At 41.7% G+C, this 25,322-nt stretch overlaps 1 protein-coding gene across 5 annotated transcripts; it reads right to left on the bottom strand.

Annotated features, from left to right (window-relative positions):
• Positions 1–3,102: 3,102 nt before the first annotated feature.
• elf2b (E74-like factor 2b (ets domain transcription factor)) lies at positions 3,103–23,964 on the bottom strand. 5 transcript variants are annotated; one of them, XM_031559804.1, is made up of 10 exons: positions 22,900–23,964; positions 18,139–18,246; positions 17,852–18,013; positions 17,048–17,279; positions 9,276–9,380; positions 8,232–8,405; positions 7,405–7,491; positions 6,424–6,616; positions 5,796–6,203; positions 3,103–5,572 (listed from the first exon to the last, which is right to left on the bottom strand). In XM_031559804.1, the coding sequence occupies exons 3-10, from the start codon at positions 17,924–17,926 to the stop codon at positions 4,828–4,830; spliced, it is 2,019 nt and encodes a 672-aa protein (XP_031415664.1). In that variant the 5' UTR covers positions 17,927–18,013; positions 18,139–18,246; positions 22,900–23,964; the 3' UTR covers positions 3,103–4,827. The 5 variants fall into 5 exon arrangements, with proteins under 5 accessions (XP_031415664.1, XP_012692425.1, XP_031415665.1 ...); XM_012836971.2 differs by lacking the exon at positions 18,139–18,246; XM_031559805.1 differs by lacking the exon at positions 18,139–18,246 and having other exon boundaries at positions 22,945–23,964.
• Positions 23,965–25,322: the final 1,358 nt, after the last annotated feature.

Below are 25,322 nucleotides of genomic sequence, written 5' to 3'. Positions count from 1 at the left end.
TTCTCATTCAATGGTGTTTCTTTATTTTTAATTAGTTTCTACATTGTAGATTTATATGGAAGACATCCAAACTATGAAGGAACACATGGAATTATGTAGTAAACAAAAAAATGCTCAACAAACCAGAATATGTTTTATATTTTAGATTCTCTAAAGTAGCCACCTTTTGCTTTGATGACAGCTTTGCACACTTTTGGCATTCTTTCAATCAGTTTCATGAGGTAGTCACCTGGAATGGTTTTCCAACAGTCTTGAGAAGTTCCCAGAGGTGCAGAGCACTTGTTGCCTTCACTCTGCAGTCCAACTCTTCCCAGACTATCTCAATTGGGTTTAGGTTGGGTGATTGTGGAGGCCAGGTCATCTGACGCAGCACTTCATCACTCTCCTTCTTGATCAAATAGCCTCTGCATAGCCTGGAGGTGTGTTTGGGTTCATTGTCCTGTTTAAATACAAATGCTGGTCCCACTAAGCGCAAACCAGATGGGATGGCATGTCGCTGCAGAATACTGTGGTAGCCATGTTGGTTAAGTAGGCCTTGAATTTTTAATAAATCACCAACAGTGTCACCAGCAAAGCACCCCCACACCATCACACCACCTCCTCCGTGCTTCACGGTGGGAACCACACATGTAGAAACCTTCCGCTCACCTTTTCTGTATCTTACAAAGACACGGCGGGTGGCAACCAAAAATCTCAAATTTTGACTTGGCCCAAGCAAGTCTCTTATTCTTGTTCTTCATCCTCAGTAGTGGCTTCTTTGCAGCAATTTGACCATGAAGGCCTGATTCACACAGTCTCTTCTGAACAGTTGATGTTGAGATGTGTCTGCTACTTGAACTCTGCAAAGCATTTATGTGGGCTCTAATCTGAGGTGCTGTTAATTTGCGGTTTCGGAGGCTGGTAACTCTAATGAATTTATCCTCGGCAGCAGAGGTAACTCTTGGTCCTCCTGTCCTGGGGCGGTCCTCATGAGAGCCAATTTCATCATAGCGTTTGATGGTTTTCACCACTGCACTTGAGGATACATTCAAAGTTCTTGAAATCTTCCGGAATGACTGACCTTCCTGTCTTAAAGTAATGATAGACTGTCGTTTCTCTTTACTTAGTTGAGTGGTTCTTGCCATAATATGGATTAGAACTGTAGTCGAATAGGCCTATTCACTGTAAAGAACTGTGCACCAACCCTGCCTCTGCACAATACAACTGATGGTCTCAAACACATTAAGAAGGCAAGAAATTCCACAAATGAACGCTTGACAAGGCATACCTGTTAATTTAAAACCATTCCAGGTGTCTACCTCGTGAAGCTGCTTGAAAGAATGCCAAAAGTGTCAAAGCTGTCATCACAGCAAAAGGTGGCTACTTTGAAGAATGTAAAATATATAACATATTCTGGTTGTTTAACAGTTTTTTTTGTTCACCACATAATTCCATAGTTTTGATGTCTTCAATATTAATCTGCAATGTAGAAAAAAAAATGAATAAAGAAAAACCATTGAATGAGAAGGTGTGTCCAAACTTTTGAATGGTACTGTACACCCTTTAGTTGTTGAGTGTTCAAGGTTAGTGGGAAGAGATGAATAATTTTAGGATTTTGCAAATTATTGAAGATTTTTATGGTGGTGAATTCTAAAAATGTGTGAGAAATTGTGCTATTTTTGTTTCTCCTTAAACGCCAAAAAAACTGATGAGAAAAAATCATGGACATAATTTTATAATTATAATAGTATTTTAATATTTGTTTTGTGTTCTTATGCCTTCATTTCATGCAATGGAGACATAACACTTATTTTAGATGTGTCACCTGATTTCATTGTAGAGTGAACGGTTCTTGACATACAGCAATGTTTCTGTTAGAGTGCCCGATATTTACAAACTATTGCAGTATCACCTTCTGCACCATTATAGTGAACTGTGGTACGTAGATTCTAGACCAAATTGCCAATTTTTAGCTGAGGAGCTTCTTGAGATTTTGACATGTAGCTATGGAGGTAAATTAAATGTTGTGTGCAACCATAGAATGTCGTAGTGATTAAACGTATAGTTTTATTAGGTTTGGAGCATAATGTCACAAGACCTAGGTCAAAGAGTCATTATGGGTCACGCCTTCTAATTTGATTGACACACCATTTTGAAATGGATTGTTGGATCAAAAGTCTTTTTACAAATTTTTGTCAACATGGTCTGTAGATGATGTATACTAAATTTGGCTAGGACTGGATGAATAGCCTGGGAGTACTTCATTTTTCTTGCACTTTCACTGACAGGGCTGGGTGCGTTAGATTTGGGAGTTTTGAAGGAATCAGGGGAAGAAAACAGTTCTCGCGTTACGAGCCAAAATTTAAATGTGCTTATTATAGCACCCAATACAATTTTGTGAGGTCTTTCGCAGGTCCATAAGTTTGGTGCCTGTATGGCATATAGTTTTTGCTGCCCAGGTGCTTTTATGGCAGAAGAACGAAAACAACAATAATCTATTCCCTTGTACGTCGCTTTGGACAAAAGCGCCTGCTAAATGACTAAATGTAAATGTCTATTCAAAAACAATTCCGGCTTCCAGCAGCTTTTTCTGCAAAAAAAAAATCAGTCAGGGACTGACACCTTTTTAGACCCAGTCATCCACTACTGGACCATGTTGTTTTGGTACTAAGAGAACCCAATGAGTCATCCACTACTGGAACATGTTGTTTGGGTACTAAGAGAACCCAATGAGTCATCCACTACTGGACCATGTTGTTTGGGTACTGAGAACCCAATGATTTGTTTCCAGAGACCTCAAAAGGTCCATGTATGCCAAATGACCCGAGTAGGTTTTTGAGTGTTGTAGATGAGCAGTGCATGATGGGTCCACGGGGACAGAGCTGGCTACTGAGTAGTAAACATGGTCTGGCCCAAATTACGTTTGTACAGGGAGGGGTCAGAATGCACACCCAACTGTGTGCACTTTAAATAAGATGTCCTTTTCTGCCAGTGTTGTTCATAATGATGTTCATAATGTTTCTTGGTCAGACTTTCTAGGTCACATTCAATGCACTTCAGTAACAGATTTATAAACAAGGAATGCACTCAGATTGTAAATATGGACAGCATTTCCAGTCTGGCTGAAATGGCTAAATACATATTGCTTTAATAAATAGTCTCACAAGTGGTTCTTAAACCAAATGACTGTTCCTTCTAACAGTGAGCGGAAATGTTAGAAAGAGAACATCACAACATATCCTCTGCATATCTTGTTGAACACTTCCCCCTGCATAGGAAAACAAATTATGTTCCCCTTGAGGTGTGCTATGATGGCCTGCCACCCTGTGGTGAAAATGTGCAACAGCAACTCACCAGCATTAACATCCAACATGAAGCCTTTGAAAGTCCACAACAAGATGTGTAACCCTCCTGGTATAATGGAGCAACATTCTGTATTAAGAATATTCAATATAAAAACAGAATACAAGCATTAGATTATACTACATTATCAGTGATGTTAGTACTGTTCTATCAGTGTTTAATCAGTCTTTGATGTTTCAGAAATGCAGGGTCCAAATGACCACATTTGGGGTGGAAAACAGATGTTAGGCTCATTTAAAAAAACAAACCACAAACAAAAGTTCTTAGAATATTTTTTTATATTTAAGTAAAATCTACTTGAATACACTTTGAAACAAGAGTACAACAAAATAGAATATACTTCAAATGTTGAATATACAAACTAGTTCATTCTGAATGCGAACATCTTCCTCTCCCCTTCTCTGGAAACTAAGGGGGGAAAAAAAAAACTGTGAATGCAAAAAACAAACAGAATATCTGTTGCCACTGTGGTACATGCGACCAAGCGTGACCTCTCAAAAAAACACGGGGGGGGGGGGGAGACACGACACAACATGGCTGCTGTGGTCCTCCAGTTTCTTGAAGCAGACTGAGCTTTGCTGCGCAGTGAAAGCCACACACAGGCTCAAACACCTTTTCCGCATCTTGAACTTAAAAACTATTTTTCTCAACTTGCGTTGCTGCATTTCACGTAGTAATACTGTGCTTGGTACAAGGTATCAAAACAAAGATCTCAACAGAAAAAAAAGCCAGATAAGCTTATTCATTTAAAAAAAAGTCAATCTAAGGCTGTTTCATTTTTAGATTTCGGTAAACTGTAAGCAAGTATATACAAAGTCCCTTTCGGCTTCCCATGGTGGAGCCAGCCTGGAACAGACGCTGTCAGTCCTGTCCTTGTGTAGGTCACTTAACATCAAGACCATTGATGCTTTGTGTGCACAGTGATAGTTGAAACGAGTTTTGCTGGTTTTTGCATCATATATGCAATATAAAATAGGAAAAAAAAAAAAAATGTTTACACTAAATGTTGCAAATTCCTTTTTAACCCAGTCCTCCCTTTGAAAGTTCACATTTGGTTTGATTTTTTTATGTTAGTGTTCTGTTTTCTGGCATCATGCCGTTAGTGTCATCAGATTAAAAAAGAAAGTCTGTAGTGTTTCGCATTGGTCCCTTTTTTCGTGAACTGCTGAGAGATTTCAGCCAAGTCTATTCCTATGAGTGTGTGTTTACAAACATGGGATAAAAAAAAAAAAAAGTCATTCTAGTGTCAGGTCTCTGACATCAGATTTTTAGGTGTCTGAATGTTTACAAGGGTTTGGCTGGCAAATTCATGTTATTTCACATATTTCACAGAAATGAAACATCTGTTTTGCTTAAGCGTCTCTCAAACTGTACAAGGTGAATGCAGAAGTCCGGTCTGGATATGTGTGTGTGTGTTTCTGGATATGCTCTTCACAAGAGTGCATAAGCCATGTGCACACATCCTCTGCCGAGCCTCCACAGCACTCAGCACTCTGCCTCCTGGCTATCGGCAGGAGACGCCTCCGACGCCTGCCCCTGGACATCCACCGCCTGCTCTGTGCTCTTTTCCTGCACGACCACCGCCCCCATCATCGTGGGGCTGGTCTTCATGGAGATGGTCACCAACTGCGGGGCCTGCGCCTGGTCGGCGGGAGCGGCGGCAACGGCAGGCTTGGCCACCACAGTGCCCACCACCCTGGCTGTGGGCGCGGAGGGCTGGCTGAGGAGAGGCCTGGGGTTAGTGATGGCACTGCTGGTGATGGTGGTCTGTGTCGGGGTGAGGCTGAGCGGAAGTCTTGGCTGCTGCATGGGGATGCCGGCCTGCTGGGCAGGCATTGCCAGCCGCAGCACCTGGGTGCCCGGCCCCATGGACATGGGGGAGAGCGCTCGCACAGCCAGGGGAGTGCCCACCAGGTTAATGCCCGCTGCCGTTCCCCCCAGTTTGCCGTGGGTGGCCTGTAGCTGGCACTGGGCCAGCTGGGAGGCAGGGATGGTGATGATCTTGGCTAGCTGCACAGTGATCTTGTCGCCGTTCTCTGCCGTGGCGGGCATCATTGTGGGCACTGTCTGGATAAGCACTTTAGGCGCGTTGGTGCCCGTCATCGTGGCGATAGAGGTGGGCGCTGTGGTGAGTAGAGAAGCGTTGTGGGATGGCACTGTTACCGTGGAGAACTTCTGACCGAGGGACGTGGTCATGACAACAGGCACCTGCATGGCCACGCGTACCGTCCTGTACAGGAAAATACAGGATTCACAAATTCAAAAATTACAATTACAAGCAATTACTTTTCACGTGGTTAATCAGGATACATTTTTGTCATTATTAAGATTCGTACACTGTTCTAGCACTGATGTGCAACTAAAACGGTTGGAAAACGAAAACAAGACTGTGCAAGTGCAAGACTGCAAATATAGTAATATCAAATGTGTATCTCTGTCTCACACACACACACCTGGGCCCTGAGGCGCTGGGAATGATTGTGGCTGCGTGGGACGTCAGCTGCGCCTGGGAGACGTCTGGTGCCGCGGAGACAGTGACTATGTGCTGGATGGGCGTGGCTGTGAGTGTGGCAGCAGCTGCTTTGCCCTTGGCAGTGTGGTGGATCAGTGGCCGACCCCCAGTGCCCCTGAGAATCCCAGGCGCCTTGGAAAGGTCGGAGGTCAGCAGGGTGTCGCCACCAGCAAGGGATACACGCTCATACGACTTCTCCAGGCCCGCTGCCGCGGCTGCCGATTCGTCGCCCCCTCCCGGGTCCGATTGATCGTCGTCAATGACAACGATGTTCTTGGGCATCTCCTTGAACTGGTAGACCAGGCGCTGACCCTCCACTTTGGACAGGATGCCCCGCTGATAGTAGTACCTGCCAGGGAGAAGGGGGGGGGATTAGGCACCGAGCTCAGGTACACACACAAGCTTTCCAGCATAATCATAACGTCATTTTACAGTTTCTTCTTGTTTCATGAAAAAATTAAGGGCGTCCCCAATAAACTGAAAATGATCAGTATACCAGTCTAAGCACAATGTAAGTTTAAACATCCACACATCGCACGTGCACACACACACACAGACCGGGTCTTTACCTCAAAGCTCGTCCCATGGTCTCATAGTTCATGTCAGGCTTGTTCTTGTGTTTACCCCAAAGTCTGGACACAGCCTTAGAGTCCACCAGCTTAAAGATGCCCTTCTCCCGCTGGGTCCATTTGATGAATCTGGGGCACGTGTTCTTGTCCTGGAGAAGGTCCAGCAGAAACTCCCACAGGTATGTTGTGCTGCCTGAGAAATCAAAAGAAATATATACAGCATGAATCGCAGGTCGGGGTAACCGAATATATTCTGTCATTGACTGAATTTTGACAGAAAAATGCCAGAACAATGACGGGCAAAATCTAAAGGCCGTTTGTCATTTTGAACACTGAGGGCAATCTACAGTAACTTTAAAATATTCACACCCCTGTCCAGTTGGTGGCGAGTGTGCATAGTATTTAGCAATTGTCTAGTCTAGTCTTTGATATCACGTGCATGATTTTGTTGTCTAGCCGGCTTTAGCCATCGCATTGTTAGGCTATATGGCGACATACCATTGCCAAATCTCACTGCAGCCGAGTGTGTGAGGTTTCTCTGAAAAAAGCCCACTAACTGCGATGGCACTGATGAACAAGGTGATTGCAGCCTGCAGCAAATAATGTTACGGGGCTAGCAAGTGGCAGTAAATGCATATTAATTGCATAAAAGATGGGTAATACTAGATTAATACTAGAATGTTTACGACCTTGTCCGTCAAAAAGGCAGACAACTAGAAAGCCAAATACAATCTATGGCGTGAGTATGGCATTAATGTCAGGTCATATAAGATTAAGTGTTAGGAGCATAGGAGAGATGGGCACCACAACAGGGACAGCGGACTGATCAGTAGAGTTTTAGATGATGGCAAACTCATTCAATTCACGAGGGAAGTCCTAACTAAACCCTCATTCAGTGCTGTCAATCACAGGCAAGAATGTTTTGCTTTACTACCTTCTGCTGACTTACTCTCACATTAGGTCCAGTTTATAAACACTTACCCTTTCCTTCTCTGGGCTTCTTCTTTATACCCAGATCTGGGGAGCCATTTGACACTGTTGTGTTATGCGGCTTTGGCTTCCGACCAGCTGCAAAACATTAAAAACAAATAAACAATCAATTCAAACTATTTCAATAAAATATTTCAGCAGGTCCATTCAGACATACAAATCAATCTACATGACTTGGGACAGGTTACATTAATAGCGTAGTCTTGGTATTCTGCAGTGCCCAACAACTCCCAGTGGATGGTGCTCCCATTTGCATTTCTTTACTTTGTAGGTTGGAGAAATCAATGGAGGGCACGAGGGAGAAGCAGAATTGTATTTAACACAGGAGTTGTTTGTGTGTACACTGCGGTATGGGGCCCGGTAGACCATGGACAAGCACACTAACAGTACCAGAGCAGGGGCGTCCCTCTCTACCTTTAAGAAGCTCTTGAAGACCCAACTCTTCAGAGAGCACCTCCCTTCCTTACCTTTCACTTCTACTAATACTTAACTTGCACTTACAGCAGTTAAATTCCTGCACTTTTTTTTCTATTTCTTATGTAAAATAGTATTTATTGTTACACTAGGTAGGTCTCTATTGCTCGTTGCTCGACTGTTCTCTCCCTTGTACGTCACTTTGGACAAAAGAGTCGGCTAAATGACTAAATGTAATGTTAATGCACTAACATTACAATAAAACATGGCTGCCAGAACAAAAGCAATTAGTAATAGAGAAACGGTAATGTGTCATGTCGCCCAGGTTATGTGTACGAGTTCAGGCACAGTTCAGGCCACACACACTTTTGTGTGTGTGTGTGTGTGTGCACACATGTTCTCACCCTTCTTCTTCCTGACTGGCTCGGTCTCCAGCTCCGTCTCCTCCACCATGGCCCCCATGTCCATGGATTCGGACTCCTCCGTGCTCACCTCCACCACCATCTCGGACGGCATGTCGGGCCGCATGGCCGCGTGTATCAGCTCCGGCGAGTTGGCACAGTGGGTCACAAACACTTCTGAATGAGCAAGCAGAGGAAAAGAAACAGAACACGTTTGTTATGTTTGTTTGTTATAACACACTTCTGTAAACTTTGAGATGATGAAAAGTGTTTTTGTATTCAGTTGTCAAGTCATGGTTTTAAATGAACTCCATGACCACTTGGTCAGCATTGCGCATGACTAAACGACCCTGACAAGTAGTGCAGTGCTTTAACAACTCCATCAGGGTTCTCAAGCAGGGGCTGTCTCCTACTGTGTAACTGAACACGAGTGCAGATTTTCCAAGGTGGATCAATCCCGAAATACTCCACAGATGTCAACGACATAGGAGAGTGGAATGCTGCTTACTGCTGTGACCTCTGCAACAACCCGACGCGGAAACAAGGCCTTTTCAGATCCATAAATACCAGACGATATAATGTGTTTGGCGTTCAAAATATGTGGTAAATCTGGACTGTGCTTCATAGTAACCAATGAGGTACTGGAACATTTGAGGTAAAATACACTGTGAAAGTATACGCTTTAAATTTTCAGTCTCCTTCCTGCTTTTGTTTTTGGGCTGCTGTACAACTGGTGCCCTGTCACCAATATTCACCTTCAAACTAAATGACTGAACTTCCACACTGACCCTGCATTAGTGTTAGTGTTTCTGCATGGATTCAGGGACGTCCTTTGATGTCGGTCTCCCACACAATGGCCTTAAAAAAAAACTGTCCTGCCAAGTCCCAAAAGAGGGATTTCTGAGGAACTCTTAAGCTCTCGCCTTAGCCCGTGAATATCAGTGCAGAAGTAATCCCAGGCTCATCTGTTTTGCTGCGGCGCCTTCCGCTGTTGTAGGTCTCAGCTGACAGCAGCCTGTCTGTACGTGGGCGGTCTGAGGACTGTACCTGGACTGCGGTCTCCTCGTAGACTGGAGGGAGAGTCCATGTGGAGCAGCGCTTCGGCCGCCTCAATGGTCTTGTCAACGTTCGAGCCATGACACGACGCTTCCACTACAAAGTAGAGAAGCAGAGAGCGCAACACTGTTATGATATGGATTAATAATAAGATTAAGACTCAACAAATGTCTTGGAAACTCACAGTCATGGAAACGGTAATATGGTACATTTCTATTTGAAATGCACTCATCCATTTTGTTATAGGGACATAGTGGAACGTTTTTTTTTATCCTCCCAACCACAGCTGATTGGATGAGTCAGACAAAGCTCAACATTTCAGTAGTATATTTTCTGCCATGTAGTAATTCCCTAAGCAACCAGAAGAGGGTACTGTTTCACACAAACAAAGGCAGCCCCTTTATACAAAACTGTATGCCACAGAGCTTGTGTTGGGAATGTGTTATTCAAATAACTTCTCATGAACAGTCCATACAAAATCTTCAACAGTGCAAAACATAAAGGATGGTATTCCAATTCATGTGGCCTTCAAGTAATTAATCCAATTTCAGTTGGGTGTAAAGGCAAAAACGAATGTATTGGCACACATTTTTTGCCATAATATTTTCAGAGCAGTGGTTGGGACTGTAGCCTTACAGTGGAATAACAGCTCTTCATTCTACTTAGAGAAGTGCAATGTTGTCTCTAATGAAAAAAGGTGAGATGATAAGAGGCATTCGAAAATGTTTCAAAGAGATGTTGGGCTGATGAGACATGGGCGACACTTAATCATGCATGCTATACATCATCCACTCTTAAAACACACCCTCGTGTTTACCTCAGGGCTTAGAGCAACACAAACACACAAAACACACACCTCTGCAGCCTCAGAGATTCTCTCAGTGTGACACTATTGCAGGTCTTAGATGAACAAGTGTATGTGTGTTTACAACCATGTGCATAGTGCCCAACAAGTCTCTTTTATTGCTGTTGTTTGGGCATGTCCATAGACACAGAATTATGTTAGTGTGCCCTCTCAGCAGACAACTGCTGGCCAAGCTTCCTAGCCCCCATTGCTCCAGCAGAGCCCACACCAGGAGCATGCCGCCCCCTCTGGACACCTCGCCTCTGTCAGGTCTGAGAGCCCCACTGCTGTGCCACCTGCTCCCATCACTCCCGACGCCCATGGTTCATATTACCCCCCTGCCTTGCCCATATTTGGCTATCTGGAGCATTTGCTAGCTATCTTTAGACACTCTGTTCATTCACACACCTATACACAGAAATGCAAAAGCAGTACACTCTGACCCTGAACAGAGCAGCAAACAGATGCAACAGCTCAAATCCAGTTAGCCTAACTGCCCTTGAAGCTGAGCAGGGAAACTATAAAAACTACAATTTTATCAAGTAGGGGCCAAATTAAAAGTTAACAAGCACGGGCTCTTGTTTTCGTAAAAACTATAAACATGTTCCAGGATGAAGACACATTCACAAGTGTACTAAATCACACGTTGCACAACAGAAACACTACCTCCTCTAATAAAAAGAGATTCCGAGAGAAAATTGGAGATTACAAATGAGGCAGGTTTTTGTGGATTAAGGCTATGTGCTTTTTATTTTAAATAGTATTTCCCATAAACAGGCAAATTATTTACAAATAGGACTGCTTAAATGTTACAGCATATCTCGACAATACTTAGTTGAGACAAACGGTATTCACACAAAAAGTAGTGCTGCTCCCCCTTAACTTCCGTGTTTACACTCAGACGTCTTTCCCTCCAGTTCTTCCCGAAGACGATCTAAAAGCCTTCCGTCATGCAATCTCCGCCCCGAATGCGAGTGGACAATTCGGCGAGACCCACCTCCCACAACCTGTTCTCACATTGGGCAAAATGGGCATTTCGAACATACGGCGAGTTCAACTGGACAAATGGGGCCTTCGCTCAAAGTAAAACCCGCCTCATTGAATAACAATGCTTCCGCCATCAAGACGAATAGAAATATTAACATTATCACTAAATAGCTTAGAGAAATATTTTCAAGATTGAAGTGTATGCGCACATGAGATCACTTGAGAATACAACGGTTCGAAAATTAAGACACGTCGTTAATTTTAGAATATTAACTATCAGCGAGTGTGTGGGCCGTGAAGTGAGTCTCGCTCGCTTCGTGGTTATGGATTCTGAGCTTGCTGACCACGCTTAGATAACGGGACAACTTCAGTCTTCAGCGAGAGCGCATTTTTGGTTTAAAACCGCTAACACTCACACCAACAACACAATATTGTGCAAACTCTAAACATAAATTACATTAAAGTGGAAAAGATGTCATTCAACATGCAACAATGCAGCCCGCTATTCAGCGTTTAACGTTGCTTGTGAAAGGGGGAAATTACAGTACAAGAACTAAACAAATGCGTTTAAAAAAAACTACGGCCATAATATAAACATTTGAAACTACACACATTTTACTAAATCTGTGTGTCAAACGAACGAAAAAGATCCAGCTAAAAATAAAACGGTGCCCTTCCGAGTCAGACAGCGTGGCAAAGACGTAGGAAAGACAACATCTCCCACACTTCCTGGTTTTCCAAAGCGGCGCACTCCCTCTGAACATGACCCGTTATTCAAAACTCTCTCTACATGCAACGATGCTAAAAGTCTATGCAAGTAAAGCAATGTGCACACCTCTTTGGGATATTGCAAAATGCAAAGTAAGTCCTGACTTAACTCTTTAAGATGCAGGAAGAAAACAACCAACGCCATGCAGGTTGCCAACCAAGGTGATCACTTCCTGATTTGCCCTCCATTACTTTACACAACTCAAACGATCTTAGCGCAGCAACTGATTTACGTCACACACTGAGCCGAAAAGACACAGTTAACAATTCTCAGTACATTACCTGCCCGAATGAGCAGATCAAGCTGGTTAGCGGTTCCCTCATGCAGTGAAGTCGCCATGTTCGTCTAGAGGTTCAGATTCACATTGACTCACTGAATTGCTCAGAGACCCACAAATTTGAGATCCCTCCGCTGAGACAGGAAATCTCCTCAAATTCAGCCAAACACACAACGCACCTTCAGGCTGCGCGAGATCCTTCCGCGGTAAATACAGGAAATCCTCCGCACTCACGATTACGTCGGATAGACGTCAGACGGAAGAGATTCGAGGTGGTGTCTGAATCTCACATAATAGTCGATACTACCGGCGATTTAATTCGTTATCTTATATACGCTCAACTTTAAAAGAGTTGATATTTACGACATACATTTCACATTGATGTTTATGAAAGAAATGTCTATCTGAAAGAGATTTTCTTATATCCAAAATACAATTGACAACGACACACTAGTTTGATGACACGAAAGCATACTTGTTTTAGATTAAAAAATTTTGGGCGATTCGGTAACATTCCTGCTTATTTGAAGAGCAAAACCTACAGTCCACTTTCAGCAAATGAAATTAAATTAAATTAAAATATTTGCAATACTGTTCATACCTTGAAATATTGCTACAACAAGATACAATGTATAATCTTGTCCTGCTGATAAGAAATTAAATGGGATGAATACTGGTACCGTCACTCAAGTTCTAAATGTGTATGGATCTTTGACTACAAAAAGAAGGTATTACTTCAGTATTGACTATTTCTCGCTGTATTCTCGCAAATCAATGTTGTGCCTATGCAATCCTATCATTTGAAGCAAGGTATAACGGTTTCTTTTAACATTAAAAGTGTTACCCTCTCAAAGTTGGGTAGATTTATATACAATATTATTAAATCACAATTTAAAATCGGAGTGCTCCTGTTTTCTTCAATTATTTCAATAGTTAAAGATCAGTGGGATCACAAAACAAGATTTGTCTGGAAAGCTTGGGTTTAAGGTGCCGCTTGAGGGTTTTCACTTCTTAAGTCCCTCTACTAGAAGTCTCCCTTGAGCTGTGATACCGTCTTAATATAAGTCATACCTCTAATGCCTGAGAAACCATAGCATTCACAATTGCATCAGATATCTTTATTCTGAGAGAATAACAAATAGAACATAAACCTCACCTTTTGAAAGCACTTTGTCAGGTTTTTGTTTCAAGAACTTAAAATGGTTTTACAAGCATATACAGTATGTATGGGTTGAGAAAAAAATCAGAACACTTAAAAAGACCAGATAAAATGCAATAATGAAACATAAGGCAGAGAATGCATGGCAATAATGCGAAACTCTCCTTCTGTTGTGTTTTTAGAATTATGTGGCCGTCATGGGACCAGAGTCATGATTATTTTTTCAAATACAAAGAAAACATACTACACCTTTAAAACTATTTTAGTTTGAATGTCAATGTCTACTTCTAAGGACAAAAAGGTACTTGTACATTTTACACAGCAAGATATAAAATTAAGCCTCTCGGAATTCGACAGACGATACATATCCGGGCTACTTGCATTTCATGAAGCAAGCTTGGCATAACAGACTTTAAATAAATATGGTTTAACATCAGCATTGCATCCAGCCCTGTTCCAACAGCCAAGCTAAACCTCTCTTTTGTATTCCTCAAATACACAGGAAACACAGTGAAACAAATGCCTTGGTATGGTTCCCCCAATCATCTCCACTTAATAGTCAACAACTCTAAATGTCAGTTTAACCAGAATCGTTTTTTTTTTCCTACACAAGAGTGAGTCCCCTCTGTAAGGTTTATATTTAATTGTAGTTACATTCAGTAACTGGGCTATCAAAATTGATTAGTTCATTCGGTATGTTATCTTATGTAGGTCACCAAGGACAGCATGAGGCATGTCACAGCAAAAATCAGTCCAGTTGATCCAAAAATTACAAGTGGTTTTATTGTATATTATGAATCTACAGTTAATTCTCTTTAAAATAAGGGGCCCTTTGTTGTTCGGTGCAGCCAATCCAGATAAATTAGCAAAAACATACAATAAATCATCAGTTCAAGTAAAATAATCTGTAAACTGTAAAAAGGAGGGTCCAGGCACTGGGCTCTGTGAAGCACCTTGAGACAATTTTATTGTTTTGACGGTATATAAATAAAATTGAATTGAATTAAACTTTGTGATGTGTAACTCGAAATGTATGCATGGCAACCAGATATTTTCTGTCATACAATTGTGATGACATTTTGCACAATGATAGATGAAACCCATATGAATAACATAAAAAAACATTTCCAATTGTTAATGTTTTGATGATCAGGGACTGAAATTCAGGGAATTAAATTGTACTTCATATGGATGAAAAGTGTAAAAGCATTCTATGTTGTCCAAAAATTTCATAATTGCCCTGTCTTCACCTCGCCTCCACTTTCAAGTGGCTTCTTCATTCTGATAATTCTGCTCCATACTTGTGATAGATATGCTACCAGAATACACTAACTATTAAAAAACGACCAATATATGTACATTGGACAAACTGGTGAGATTGAATTAATGCCGGTGATACATTTTTTTTACTTTTCTCATTGTACACTACTTTGACTTCCTGATTCCTCTTCTATGATAAAAATGGTCCAGTAACAAATGTACCAGTTAGCTCGCGTATGGTGTAATTTGTAAGCCTCTAAAAAAGCTCTCCTGTTGGCTGAAATCTTATGTTAAAATTCGGAGTGAATATTCAAGTGGAGGTGAATCACTACAGCAGACATGATGGGAGCAGACTCACGAAACAGAAACTTTTGCTCTGACAAAACAGGCGTCCGAAAGAAACATTTATTTCCTTGCTAAAACCTTAAAGCAGCAATACAGAGTTCTATTCCAAAACTAGTAAGCTAACTACCTAAAAGTCTTGCAAAAACCTTGCAAACACCACCAACAGCCCAGTTAACACTGATAGAAGCTTGCCAACACACTAACTGGTGTCTTTTGGCAGTATAGCTGGCAATGTCATGCGTGTGAAAGCTTTTCTTCCATTTTTGCAGGGGGTACCAGCCCGTTACACAGAACTACATAGGGCATATCTTGGATGGCTAGTGGGGAACACAGAGGTGTTTCTGTCCTTCACATGACCATATGCTATCAAAATCAATTTGAGGATGGTACCAAAACTAGTTGCCTATAAAACCATACCTCAAAAAGTGTCAAATTGTTGCATAGTGTTTATGGGGCCTATTTTTAGGATGCACTCTCCTTTCAAATCGCTTTCTCTCGGAATGAACTTTTGTGACACTGAACTGATTTTGTCGTGTCATGCCCCATATAAGGTACAGGTGCATCTCAAAGCCTCTACCAAAGCAACCTGGGCCTCCATAACACCTCAGCAGTGTGCTTCCCTGCCACGGTGCATTGATGCAGTAATTTGTGCAAATGGAGCCTCGATCAAGTATTGAGTGCATAAATTAACATACTTTTCTGTGTTTTGAGTTAATTAGCTGATTAGAGACTTTCTCAGGTTGACATTTCTGTATTTTAAATTCTTTATTCTAATATTTGAAGAAACTGTTTTTTTTCAAGATTAAAACAAAAAGGCTTGAAACATGCCACTTTATGGGTAATGATCGTAAAATATATGAAAGTGTCACTTTTTGAATTAAATTACAGAAAAAAATGATGTTCAATTTTTTTGCCATGCACCTGAATTGCGGTCACCTTCCTTACTATTAAGAATACTAATTAGCTAAAGATTGTTTACACTGCAGACAAGGTGAACAAATTACCAAGCTGATGTTCATCCATACACAACATCCCATACCTGAATGCTAACTGCATTATCGATTAATTGAAATGTATCTGTATTTTCAATGGGTCATAAGTACTAGTGATTATAAAGTTTATACATTTGGGTTATAAATGGTGGTTATAAATTAGTCATGTTGAGGTAAATCCTCATGTTGAGGATGGATTGTGAAACAAGGCTCTGGACTACAGGAAATATCCACCAGAGGGCAGTAGAGTCTCTGGATCCTAGACACATAAGGCTCATGAATGCCAACATCAGAACAGGCATAAGGCATATTCAAGGCATCAAGCTGACCCTTTAGAGGCAAGGGATTGGTGCGTCTTGAACGTCAGGGTTCCATGTCAACTAGATAGTGGGTCTACCTCACGCAAGTGAACCTCAACCCACCCCCACCCAATACATAAACCAGGTTTAAGCTCCCAGATTCTGATCTTAAGATGGGGGCTCTATATCAAGTACAGAAAGATTATGGCTAGAACCCAGTGGCTTATAACACATTTCAATCTCGTGTTTCGCATTTTTGAGTGGACAAGAAACAGGTACGGTTGACTAATATATCAACTGATCCTAAACAAATATATACAGGCACAGTCCAGTTCAAAGGTACATAACTATTCTCAAGCATCTTGTGTCAATGTCTCTGCAGTTCTTCTACCTTAAATCTTCTTCTACTTAAGTCATGTCCTGCTACTCCTCTGGCATTTGAGAAAAATCAGCTACAGACTAACAGTAAATGACTACTTCATGTATACGGTGCATACCATGATTGGTACCATTTTAGTACACGTTATAAATGCTTTAGTTACCAACATAAACTAGAATGCAAAACCTTGGCGTCAAAGCTGTGTTTTGAGCAGAAAAGTCCAAGGATCCATTTGGTGACAATATTGTTGTGGCAAGATTTGCTTTGTGGCCAACAAAGGTTAAAACGGCAAACGTCTTGTTTCAAAAAGTTTACTCATAGTAAAGCAGTTCTTGCATACCCTCATCCTAGAACAGTTAAACTGCTCACAGGGCCAAAGACACAGGGCTCAAGAGATAAGTACTAAGGGAAGAATAGTGAGACGAACTGGGGGGAAAAAAAACAACCCTCACCTGACTCCACCACCTCAGTCTCCACCTCCTGCTCTTGGGCCACCCCCTGCATCAGGTACGTCTGGTCATCGTAGACGAACACCTGGGCGGCGAAGCACTGCTCCAGGCGGCCGGCACTGGGCACAGGTTCCACGATCACGGCCGGGTACTCCGTCTCCACCTCCCCCTCCACTTCCCCATCTCCCTCTTCCTCTAGCTCCGCCTCAGCCTCCCCCTCTTCCTCACACAGGGCCTTCTCCAGCACAGATAAGGAAGAGAGAGGCATTATTACGGTATTAAGGCACACTAATATGCAGTCTTTACAATCCAAATTTTAAAGAGAGAAGGCAGAGATAACAATACATTGGCATGTCAATTATGACATGTAACACAAAAGGAAATGTGTACGATGCTGCAGTTGACAGTATAGCATGTCAGACTGCATTTCAGATAAGCTGAAAAACATTTTTGTATTCAGCCGTGCTCTGACAATCTTTTCAACAAGGAAATGTCGTGTGATTTATAAATTTACCAATCACAAAGACTAAACAGAAGAAAGACTAAATAGCCATGGATTCAAGTTGAATTTGATAACCGGTTCTCCATTAGAATGTGCATACATTCAAAATGTCTAACATGCATTGCAGTGACTTTCAAAAGTTTAAATCCGTGCTGGTCAAGCACATCCCCAAATAAAATGAACTCTTACAGCATGAAGACAATGGGCCTTTTAGCCACTTGAAGGATGACAACGAGATAACACTCAACTCATGAGATTAGACCAAACCCAAACTGACCCAAACTGCTGGTTCATGAAGCCCTCACCTGTTGGGAGTCTTCAACCACCGTGACGTACTCCACCACCGCTCCTGCACTGTCCACCAGCACCACCGACGTCATGGCTCATGCCCCGGGGAGCAGTGCACACCTGCCCTCACAGACTCGGCCACTGCTCACTCTGGCGGCTCCACACGGGTCCCTCCAGCACTGCAGGAGGAACACCACCACGATTAAAGTGAACCAACACCAAAGGCAAGAGACATGGACATATTCTTAATCTATTTTTTTTTTTTTTTAAACAAAAAAATTGTTTTGCTGTTCAACATCACAACCGAAAGCATCACAGCTGCCCTGGAGAACCCTCATAAGATCTTCCTCCCTCTGTCTCCCATGGCTACAGCCTGTAGCCAGGAAATAATCTCCACCAGGCCAAAGAGGAACTGAGAACCAAAGCAGGAAGAACTTCAATTACTCCCCCCTCCCACCCATCCTCTTGCCTTGTTAGTGAAACATGGTTTCCGTGGAAACAAAGCCCCAGGGACACAGGAGTTCGGTTTCCGATGCTAGTTTCCATGGTCATCGTTTCGGATGCAGTCGAACAGGAGGCTCATCCTAACATCCTAGCTTTTGTTTCCCAAAAACAGCACCCAACAACAAACCATCTTAAGCAGGGCTACAGAGGAGTGTTTATATTTATGACTAGGAGTTACAAAGCACCCAACCCAAGGCCGCTAAGCGTAATGGCTCCGATACCTCTGATATGAGACGGGAGAGCATGTGAGCACAGAGGCTCGCCTGCATAATTCAATCCCTGCACTTTAGGCTGCTTTGAACGATTAGCTCAGCTCCATGAGAGCTCCTTTAGCTAACACACGAGGGAGCCTTTTAAGTTCACAAGAGGAACTGACAGCTACTCAAACTCCTCAGAGATAAATCTTCATTTCTATTCTATTCATTCTATAGTGTCTGCCAGAATTTCACTACATGACAGACCAGACCAGACAAGCACATTATAAAATTCTGCATTAATAGAGTCTGTCTCCCTTTCCTTTTGTAAATGAGGGGTGAGTGTACTCTATGCTAAAGGATATACGAAAGGAAGCATTGAAGCAACCAAAGCATTTCCGAAGCATTTAGAGAATTCGACTAGCTCTCGTCATGGCTGCCACTTAGATACTTCTGGGTCATTTCACTCAGTTGGGAACCTTCCTAAACAAAAAGAGACTATCTGAACGGCTAACATTTGACCAAATGAAGCATCGCCTCAAAGTGCCGAGACAATTTTATTGTTTTGGCACTATATATATAAAAATGAATTATCACAACAAAAATGGCAGGAAAAAACTGCCCTTTTGGTTAATTTTCTTTTGCCAATACCACCAAATTAAGATTGTATCTATTTACAAAATAAATCCATATTGGTTGTTTTGGAGACAGGTCAGAGGCTGATTACTTCAATCATAACCTTTCTTCAAAATGTAATGCATACGGACAGGGTTACTATGGCGTGTGCTGAATGCACCTTCACACTTAATAATACATCTGCAGCCTGCCTCAAGCTTTTTTATTGGTTTGATCATGACTTAAGATAAATCCTTCAAATTATACATCACACATTAAGAGGACATTTATTTTCCATGACATGCTGACAGAGCAAATAAACTACAATATCCAACATGCACTACACCAACAACATTATGGAGAAGTCACAAGTTCTCAGAATGAGCAAAGAGAGGAGTGGCACATCCATATGACTCAGCATGAATGGGGTATACCAGAAATAACTACAAATGCGTCCTTCCACACACACGACACTATAAAAATGACCTCATGCTATCGAAAACACTTTACAAAAGTTTCTCTAGTGACATTTCTCCATGTTGACGGGAGAAGGTTTTTGCATCTGTGAAGCCATGGCACTTTAAAGTGTGCAGTTCTCTGTGCTGTATTCAATATTTCATACAGACCAACATGAGCCAGATTGTTTTCATTATTAAACCAAGACACGATTATGACACCCATATAACCTCCACACTTACCCTCGCAAACAAAAGATGACGGCAAGAGACAACAGAAGCCACTAAAATGGCTAGCCAAGGCAAGGTCCTAAAGGGGCACTGTATATCCATGATGTCATTCATTCCACTGGTATCTCCAAAGTATCTCTCCAGCAACAATTGCCAGTAAACTTATGGTTTAGGTTCAGGTTGGCCCACCTTCAGAAGAAATCCAACCATCAAACGCAGAAAGGGGGGGGGGGGGGAGGGAGAGAGAGAGAGAGCGAGAGAGAGAGAGTGCCTGCTTCTCTCCCACTCCATTACTTGTTTTTTCCCTGTCTTGTTTTCATTTCCTGTCTCCCACTCTCTTTGCCGTTGTCTCTCTCTCCCTCCATTTGCTAACTATCCATATTTGTGCTACCTCCTCTTCTCATTTCCTCTGGCTCTGTTCTCCTCAGTTTTCTCTGTCTTGGACAAGCACACGGGTGAGGTGGCGTTTCTGATGGCGACTCAGCATTTTGGTCACATGGTTAGGAAGGAGGACATGCGTCACATGCTCCTGCAACAACAGAGCTTTTGTGTCCGTCATGGGCTCACACTCATTCTCATCTCATTCACACTCCTTCATCACACATACAACCATAACCTTGGTACACACTACACCCGATTAATCTTAATCTTCAAAAGAATATAGTAAAATACACAGACAGTGGACTACAAATCAATACACAGTGCAGAGAACCATTCGCATACATACGGTAGACTTACTGCATCAGGCTACACGACACAGAATACCTTATCCTTTAAATGTAGGTGGCTGAAACCCATGGGAAGCAGGGGGAAACAATCTACACCTTACACAAACACTCATGTAAAGACACGTCCACCATGTGTCTTCAAATCCAAGTTCAATTCCTCACTCAAAAGTCCAGAGACAGAGACATAGCCTTGAGTCCTGCTATTCAGATTATGACTAGGGGTGAGAATCCGATATAGTCACAATAATCTTCCGACAGCACCAACATAACTCAAGAGTGCCCGCTCCCACTCAATCAAGATCAAGACTCCCACATGGAGGCAAAGTGTAGTGATGGAAAACCACAATGGTTAAGTGTATAAATAAGTTTTGAACTGTCCTTAGTTTCAAACAATATATCGATATTTGATACATGTATCGATATCGCAAGATAAAATATCAACAGCTTGATATTTTTTTTTGTCCCACCCCTAATTGTAACTGCTTATGTTTACTTTTAAGCTGAGCCACAAGTCACAAATCAAACATTACATGTGGGGTACAACATGAGGTTGGCAAAGAGTAACAGCATGAAGCTAATAACTGTAATCATTCGACTACCAGGGTACACATTAATTACATGCACTATCAAGACTTTATCGCATGATATCTCAACTTGAACTTCCCACTTGCTTGTGAGATGGGTGATGTTTACACCAAGGCAGCTTATGGGCAGGTTTCAGGGCAATACTGTCGGGCTATCGGTCTGATAGTAGAAACGCAAATGATTACTGTTCCCGCAGCTTGAAGCCTCAGGCCATTAGCCCTGGTTGGCCCAATAGGGGGATTCACAGATTGTGAGACCCACTGGCCTGCTGGTGCTCCTCCCTACCTCTCACCAGGGCAACCAGTCCACTCTGGATCATGGGGTTGAGTTAAGACAGCACATCCCCTCAACGCCAGTCCTGCACACTTAAATTAATACAGTTGCAATGACACAATCAGGCCACCTTCAGTACTACAACAAGTGTACAATTTTCCATCGCAAAGCAAACAGTGGTCAAAAGGCTCTTTAGTGGATCACAGGAGTGTCTGATCAAAGTCCCAATATGTTTAACCACTGCACCAGTTTTTTGGCAACATGTATATGGCTGAGGGCAATGATGCTATGTGCATATGCTAGTCACGCAAGGGAAAGTTGCAGATCATTTATTTTAGACGCTGGAATTCACGGGGGAAGCGCACACATTGATGCAGACCGTTGCTCCTTCCGTCATAGGTCAATATAACTTATCTTGTTAATGGCTATAAAAATGGGCTTCCAGACAGGACAAGGCCTGAGTTATAGATGAAAGGGCCACCCACACGAAACGCCAGGTACTAACTGTAACGATAACTTACATTGTTTAAACCAGCACAACAGTTGAAAGTTGTAACAGAAATCACCTGTTTGTCACAGCTTTAGAGACCAAAGCCCGAACCGATTCAACGCTCATACGTACATGACCTTATGCTACCTATCTAACGTTATCCTAATAGTGGAATAATGTTAACGTTAGCTGTCTTTAGGGAAGCTGCCTAAGGATAAGTGAGGGTAAACGACTGCAGAAAGACTAAAGTTATGTTGATAAACTGCACAGTGCACACATACACTTTATGGACAGTCCAAATACACGCAGCATGCTAAAAGCAATACATCTTCACATTTCAGCTGTGATAATAGCAAAGTCCTAAAAAGGACGTATCTTGTATCAGTGATGCAGAGTAATTGTACCTAATACCACTGTGGCTAACCTTGCAAACAAAACAGATATCTAGCTAGTTATGCTAGCTATCCTAAGTAAGTAATAGCGAAATGTTAGCTAGACCTACACTTCAACCACAAACAGCATGTGACTGTGAGGTTAGCGAACAACAGATACAAATATAGGTAGAATGCAACAAAATAAAAGGCATGAATTAACCAGATAGAAGAAGTTGACAAAAATCTACAAGTCTGTTAGACAGCTAGCAAGCTAACAATGCATGTACACACACATCATATTGCTTGCTAGCGTTTGCTAGTCACTAATTATCGCAGTCAACAATTCGATGTAGCCACGAAGCAATACACAAGGAATCGCTGTTTTGTCAGTCTGTTAACAAATGTTAACTCTATCCTCCATTTGAAGCCGATCAAACAGAGCTAGTTTCAGTTAGCAAGGTAGATTTACTATCTAGGCGATGTGTTATCATTAGCTGACAACGTAGTTGGCTAGCGGTGTTTGGCTAACTATCCTAACTAGATGGCTTGGCGCTACATGCCTACCAAGTCGGGACGGTATACCCAACATAAACACCCGAAATCAATATTGTCTTACCTTTTAATGTTGTGATTGAACAGTCAGTAGATAGTATATGAATACCTGCTTACTGCCCACAGTTGCTGCCGATATACAATTCCATTGCTGAAGCCGTCTGCTTGTGACGACCCTTAACCTCCTGCACAGAGCAATTGACTATACTAGCTAGCACTAGCTAGTTATGCTAGCTGGCAAACGTTAGATAGACTAACGTTATCTGACAGCCCTCTAATAAAATGGTAGTGTAGTAACTTAATCACAATAAAGTAACATCCTCAAACATTCATGTTTACAAATGGCAGCGTTCTGTAATGTCGCGGGGGGGTAAACGTGTTTTCATCAGAGTTGATTTTGAGCTTCACTGCCAGCCGAAGAGTGACACACGACCTGTGACGTCATATCGAAGAACACCTTCCCCAGAAATTACACCACTCAAATGTTGTATTTTTACTTGTTGTTGAATTTCTTCTATTTTAACTAACCATAAACATACGGATTTACTATAGTTTCAGATTAATACAAGTGAAGTATGGGCCACATTGAACACTCAGGTGAAATGTTATTCGCCTATTGCTGGTTTAGTGTTTAGATGTAGGCCTTAACTATGAGTTCTTCACTTTTTGTTGCGCCTACGGCTCTTGTGCGCCATCTGTAAGCAACGATTGCCAAGGCATACACTTTCACTTTCCGAGTATACAGTTATGCCAAGTTTTCTCGACTAAATCTGTTTTATCCAGAAACACACACACCACAACATCAAATCACAGTACTGTCTCATTTATTTAAAGAAAAAGGTTATTCCAAAGAGTGAGTGTCGTCACAAAAAAAACCTTTCCTTAAGCAATCAGAAAAAACTCAAAAGGATACCAAAACACCTTCAGACACACATTTCATGATGTTACATCTTGGTCTAAAGAAAAACTATACTAGCACATCATATGTTGTTGTATTCATACCACTACCTGCTAATTTACTGTATATTACCCTAATAGTAGGCTATGTAATGTAAATGTATCAATAAAATTACCCTAAATAGACTTAATCTCTCTTTGAAACAGATAGCTCAAATACCCAGTGTCGATGCTATACAGCTATACTCTGAACATGTCCTTGTATTTTAACCTTATGTTTAACACCTTTGAATAAATACTGTGTCCACTTGAGGCTTTTTGTCTGAATGATGTGGAAGAGTGAATTTGACCAGGAGGGTTAGTACAGTTCAGACAGATGGAAAAGTACAAGTACACCAGTGCAGTATGTGCACAGGACTAAGGATTTAGCTGGATTATATTTTTATACTGAAAGTTTGCACCTTTGAGGATTATACACCCAAGTCTCAACTAACCTTAGTTGATCAGTTCCACACTGATTATTGAAAACAGTGTTGGGGAGTACATATAATAAAACTAGTAGCTAAACTAAATTTTGCAGTAGCTTGCTGGTTGTTAAACTACATTCATATTTGCATTGTGGTTTGAGTAGTTAAATTCGTTTTTTTTTGTGTAGTTAATTACTGAGACTACAAACAGTTGTCAGATAATCCAAATTCCAGATTTGTTTACTACAAAAATATAACATTCCTTTGCATTTTGTCCTTGTGAAAAAAGCCCAGATGGGATTGTTTTGTTTAGGATGGGTTTAGGTCTCCAGGGGTATTATTGGAAGCTGGATTGTCAGCTCACCTGTGAAAAATATTTGGCTATAGGTACCTCTGCCAAGAAGGTTATGATTTCGGTGCCGTTTGTCTCATCAGAAGGATTACGCAAAAACACAAAGGAAACATTTTCATTAATCTTAGTGGAGGGGTTTAGCATGGGCCAAGGAATAACCCACTTCATCTTGGAGCAAATCTGAATCACAGGGCAGATCCATTAATTATGTTTTTACTTTCATTCACATTGAAAGATCATCAGCATCTGCCGGCCTCTCCGAATGCCCCTCTAGTTAGTTGTAATTTTGTATCACATTGGTATAAAATTATCAAATTGACAATGTATGACAAAGTAGTTTGAACTACTTTTTCTAAAGTAGCTTTAGTTAACCAAACTAGATTTCTCCCTATAACTGTTTTCTTTGCCTTCCACTCTGAAGTTATTAGCAGCTTGCAAAGCTATGCTTTCAAAGTAGCTTCCCCAAAACTGATTGACAATCACCTGACAAGATAGGCTTACTTTAAAGTATTGACACAGGGAATGACATTAGGGTCCAAACTGTGCTTTGGGGGGCATCCTTATTGACTTCAGTGTATGGCAAGGATTCTCCAAAAGGCACATCATCCTCACACTTGTACAGACACTATTTCAGAATGATCCTTTCCTATATTGTTTCATAACACTGAAGAAAGTCATACAATGGAGAAAAAAAAAGCATGAGAGCATCTGTTCTGCAGAGAAGGCTGTCATGCAGCAAAATCAAGGACACCGTATGCTAGTTTTACTTTG

The sequence above is a fragment of the Clupea harengus genome, chromosome 22 (assembly GCF_900700415.2).
Source record: "Clupea harengus chromosome 22, Ch_v2.0.2, whole genome shotgun sequence".
Lineage (NCBI taxonomy): Eukaryota > Metazoa > Chordata > Actinopteri > Clupeiformes > Clupeidae > Clupea > Clupea harengus.
This window is presented reverse-complemented; position numbering and strand designations above follow the sequence as displayed.

What these genes read in the sequence shown, in the direction of transcription:
- elf2b (XM_031559804.1), bottom strand. Translation starts at nt 17,926, where the DNA reads ATGACGTCGGTGGTGCTGGTGGACAGTGCAGGAGCGGTGGTGGAGTAC. An exon ending in GCCAGTCAGGAAGAAGAAGG is followed by an intron (nt 7,492 to 8,231) that starts GTGAGAACATGT and finishes AATGTTTTGCAG; the next exon opens with CTGGTCGGAAGCCAAAGCCG. An exon ending in CCCAGCGCCTCAGGGCCCAG is followed by an intron (nt 5,573 to 5,795) that starts GTGTGTGTGTGT and finishes TTTCCTGTACAG; the next exon opens with GACGGTACGCGTGGCCATGC.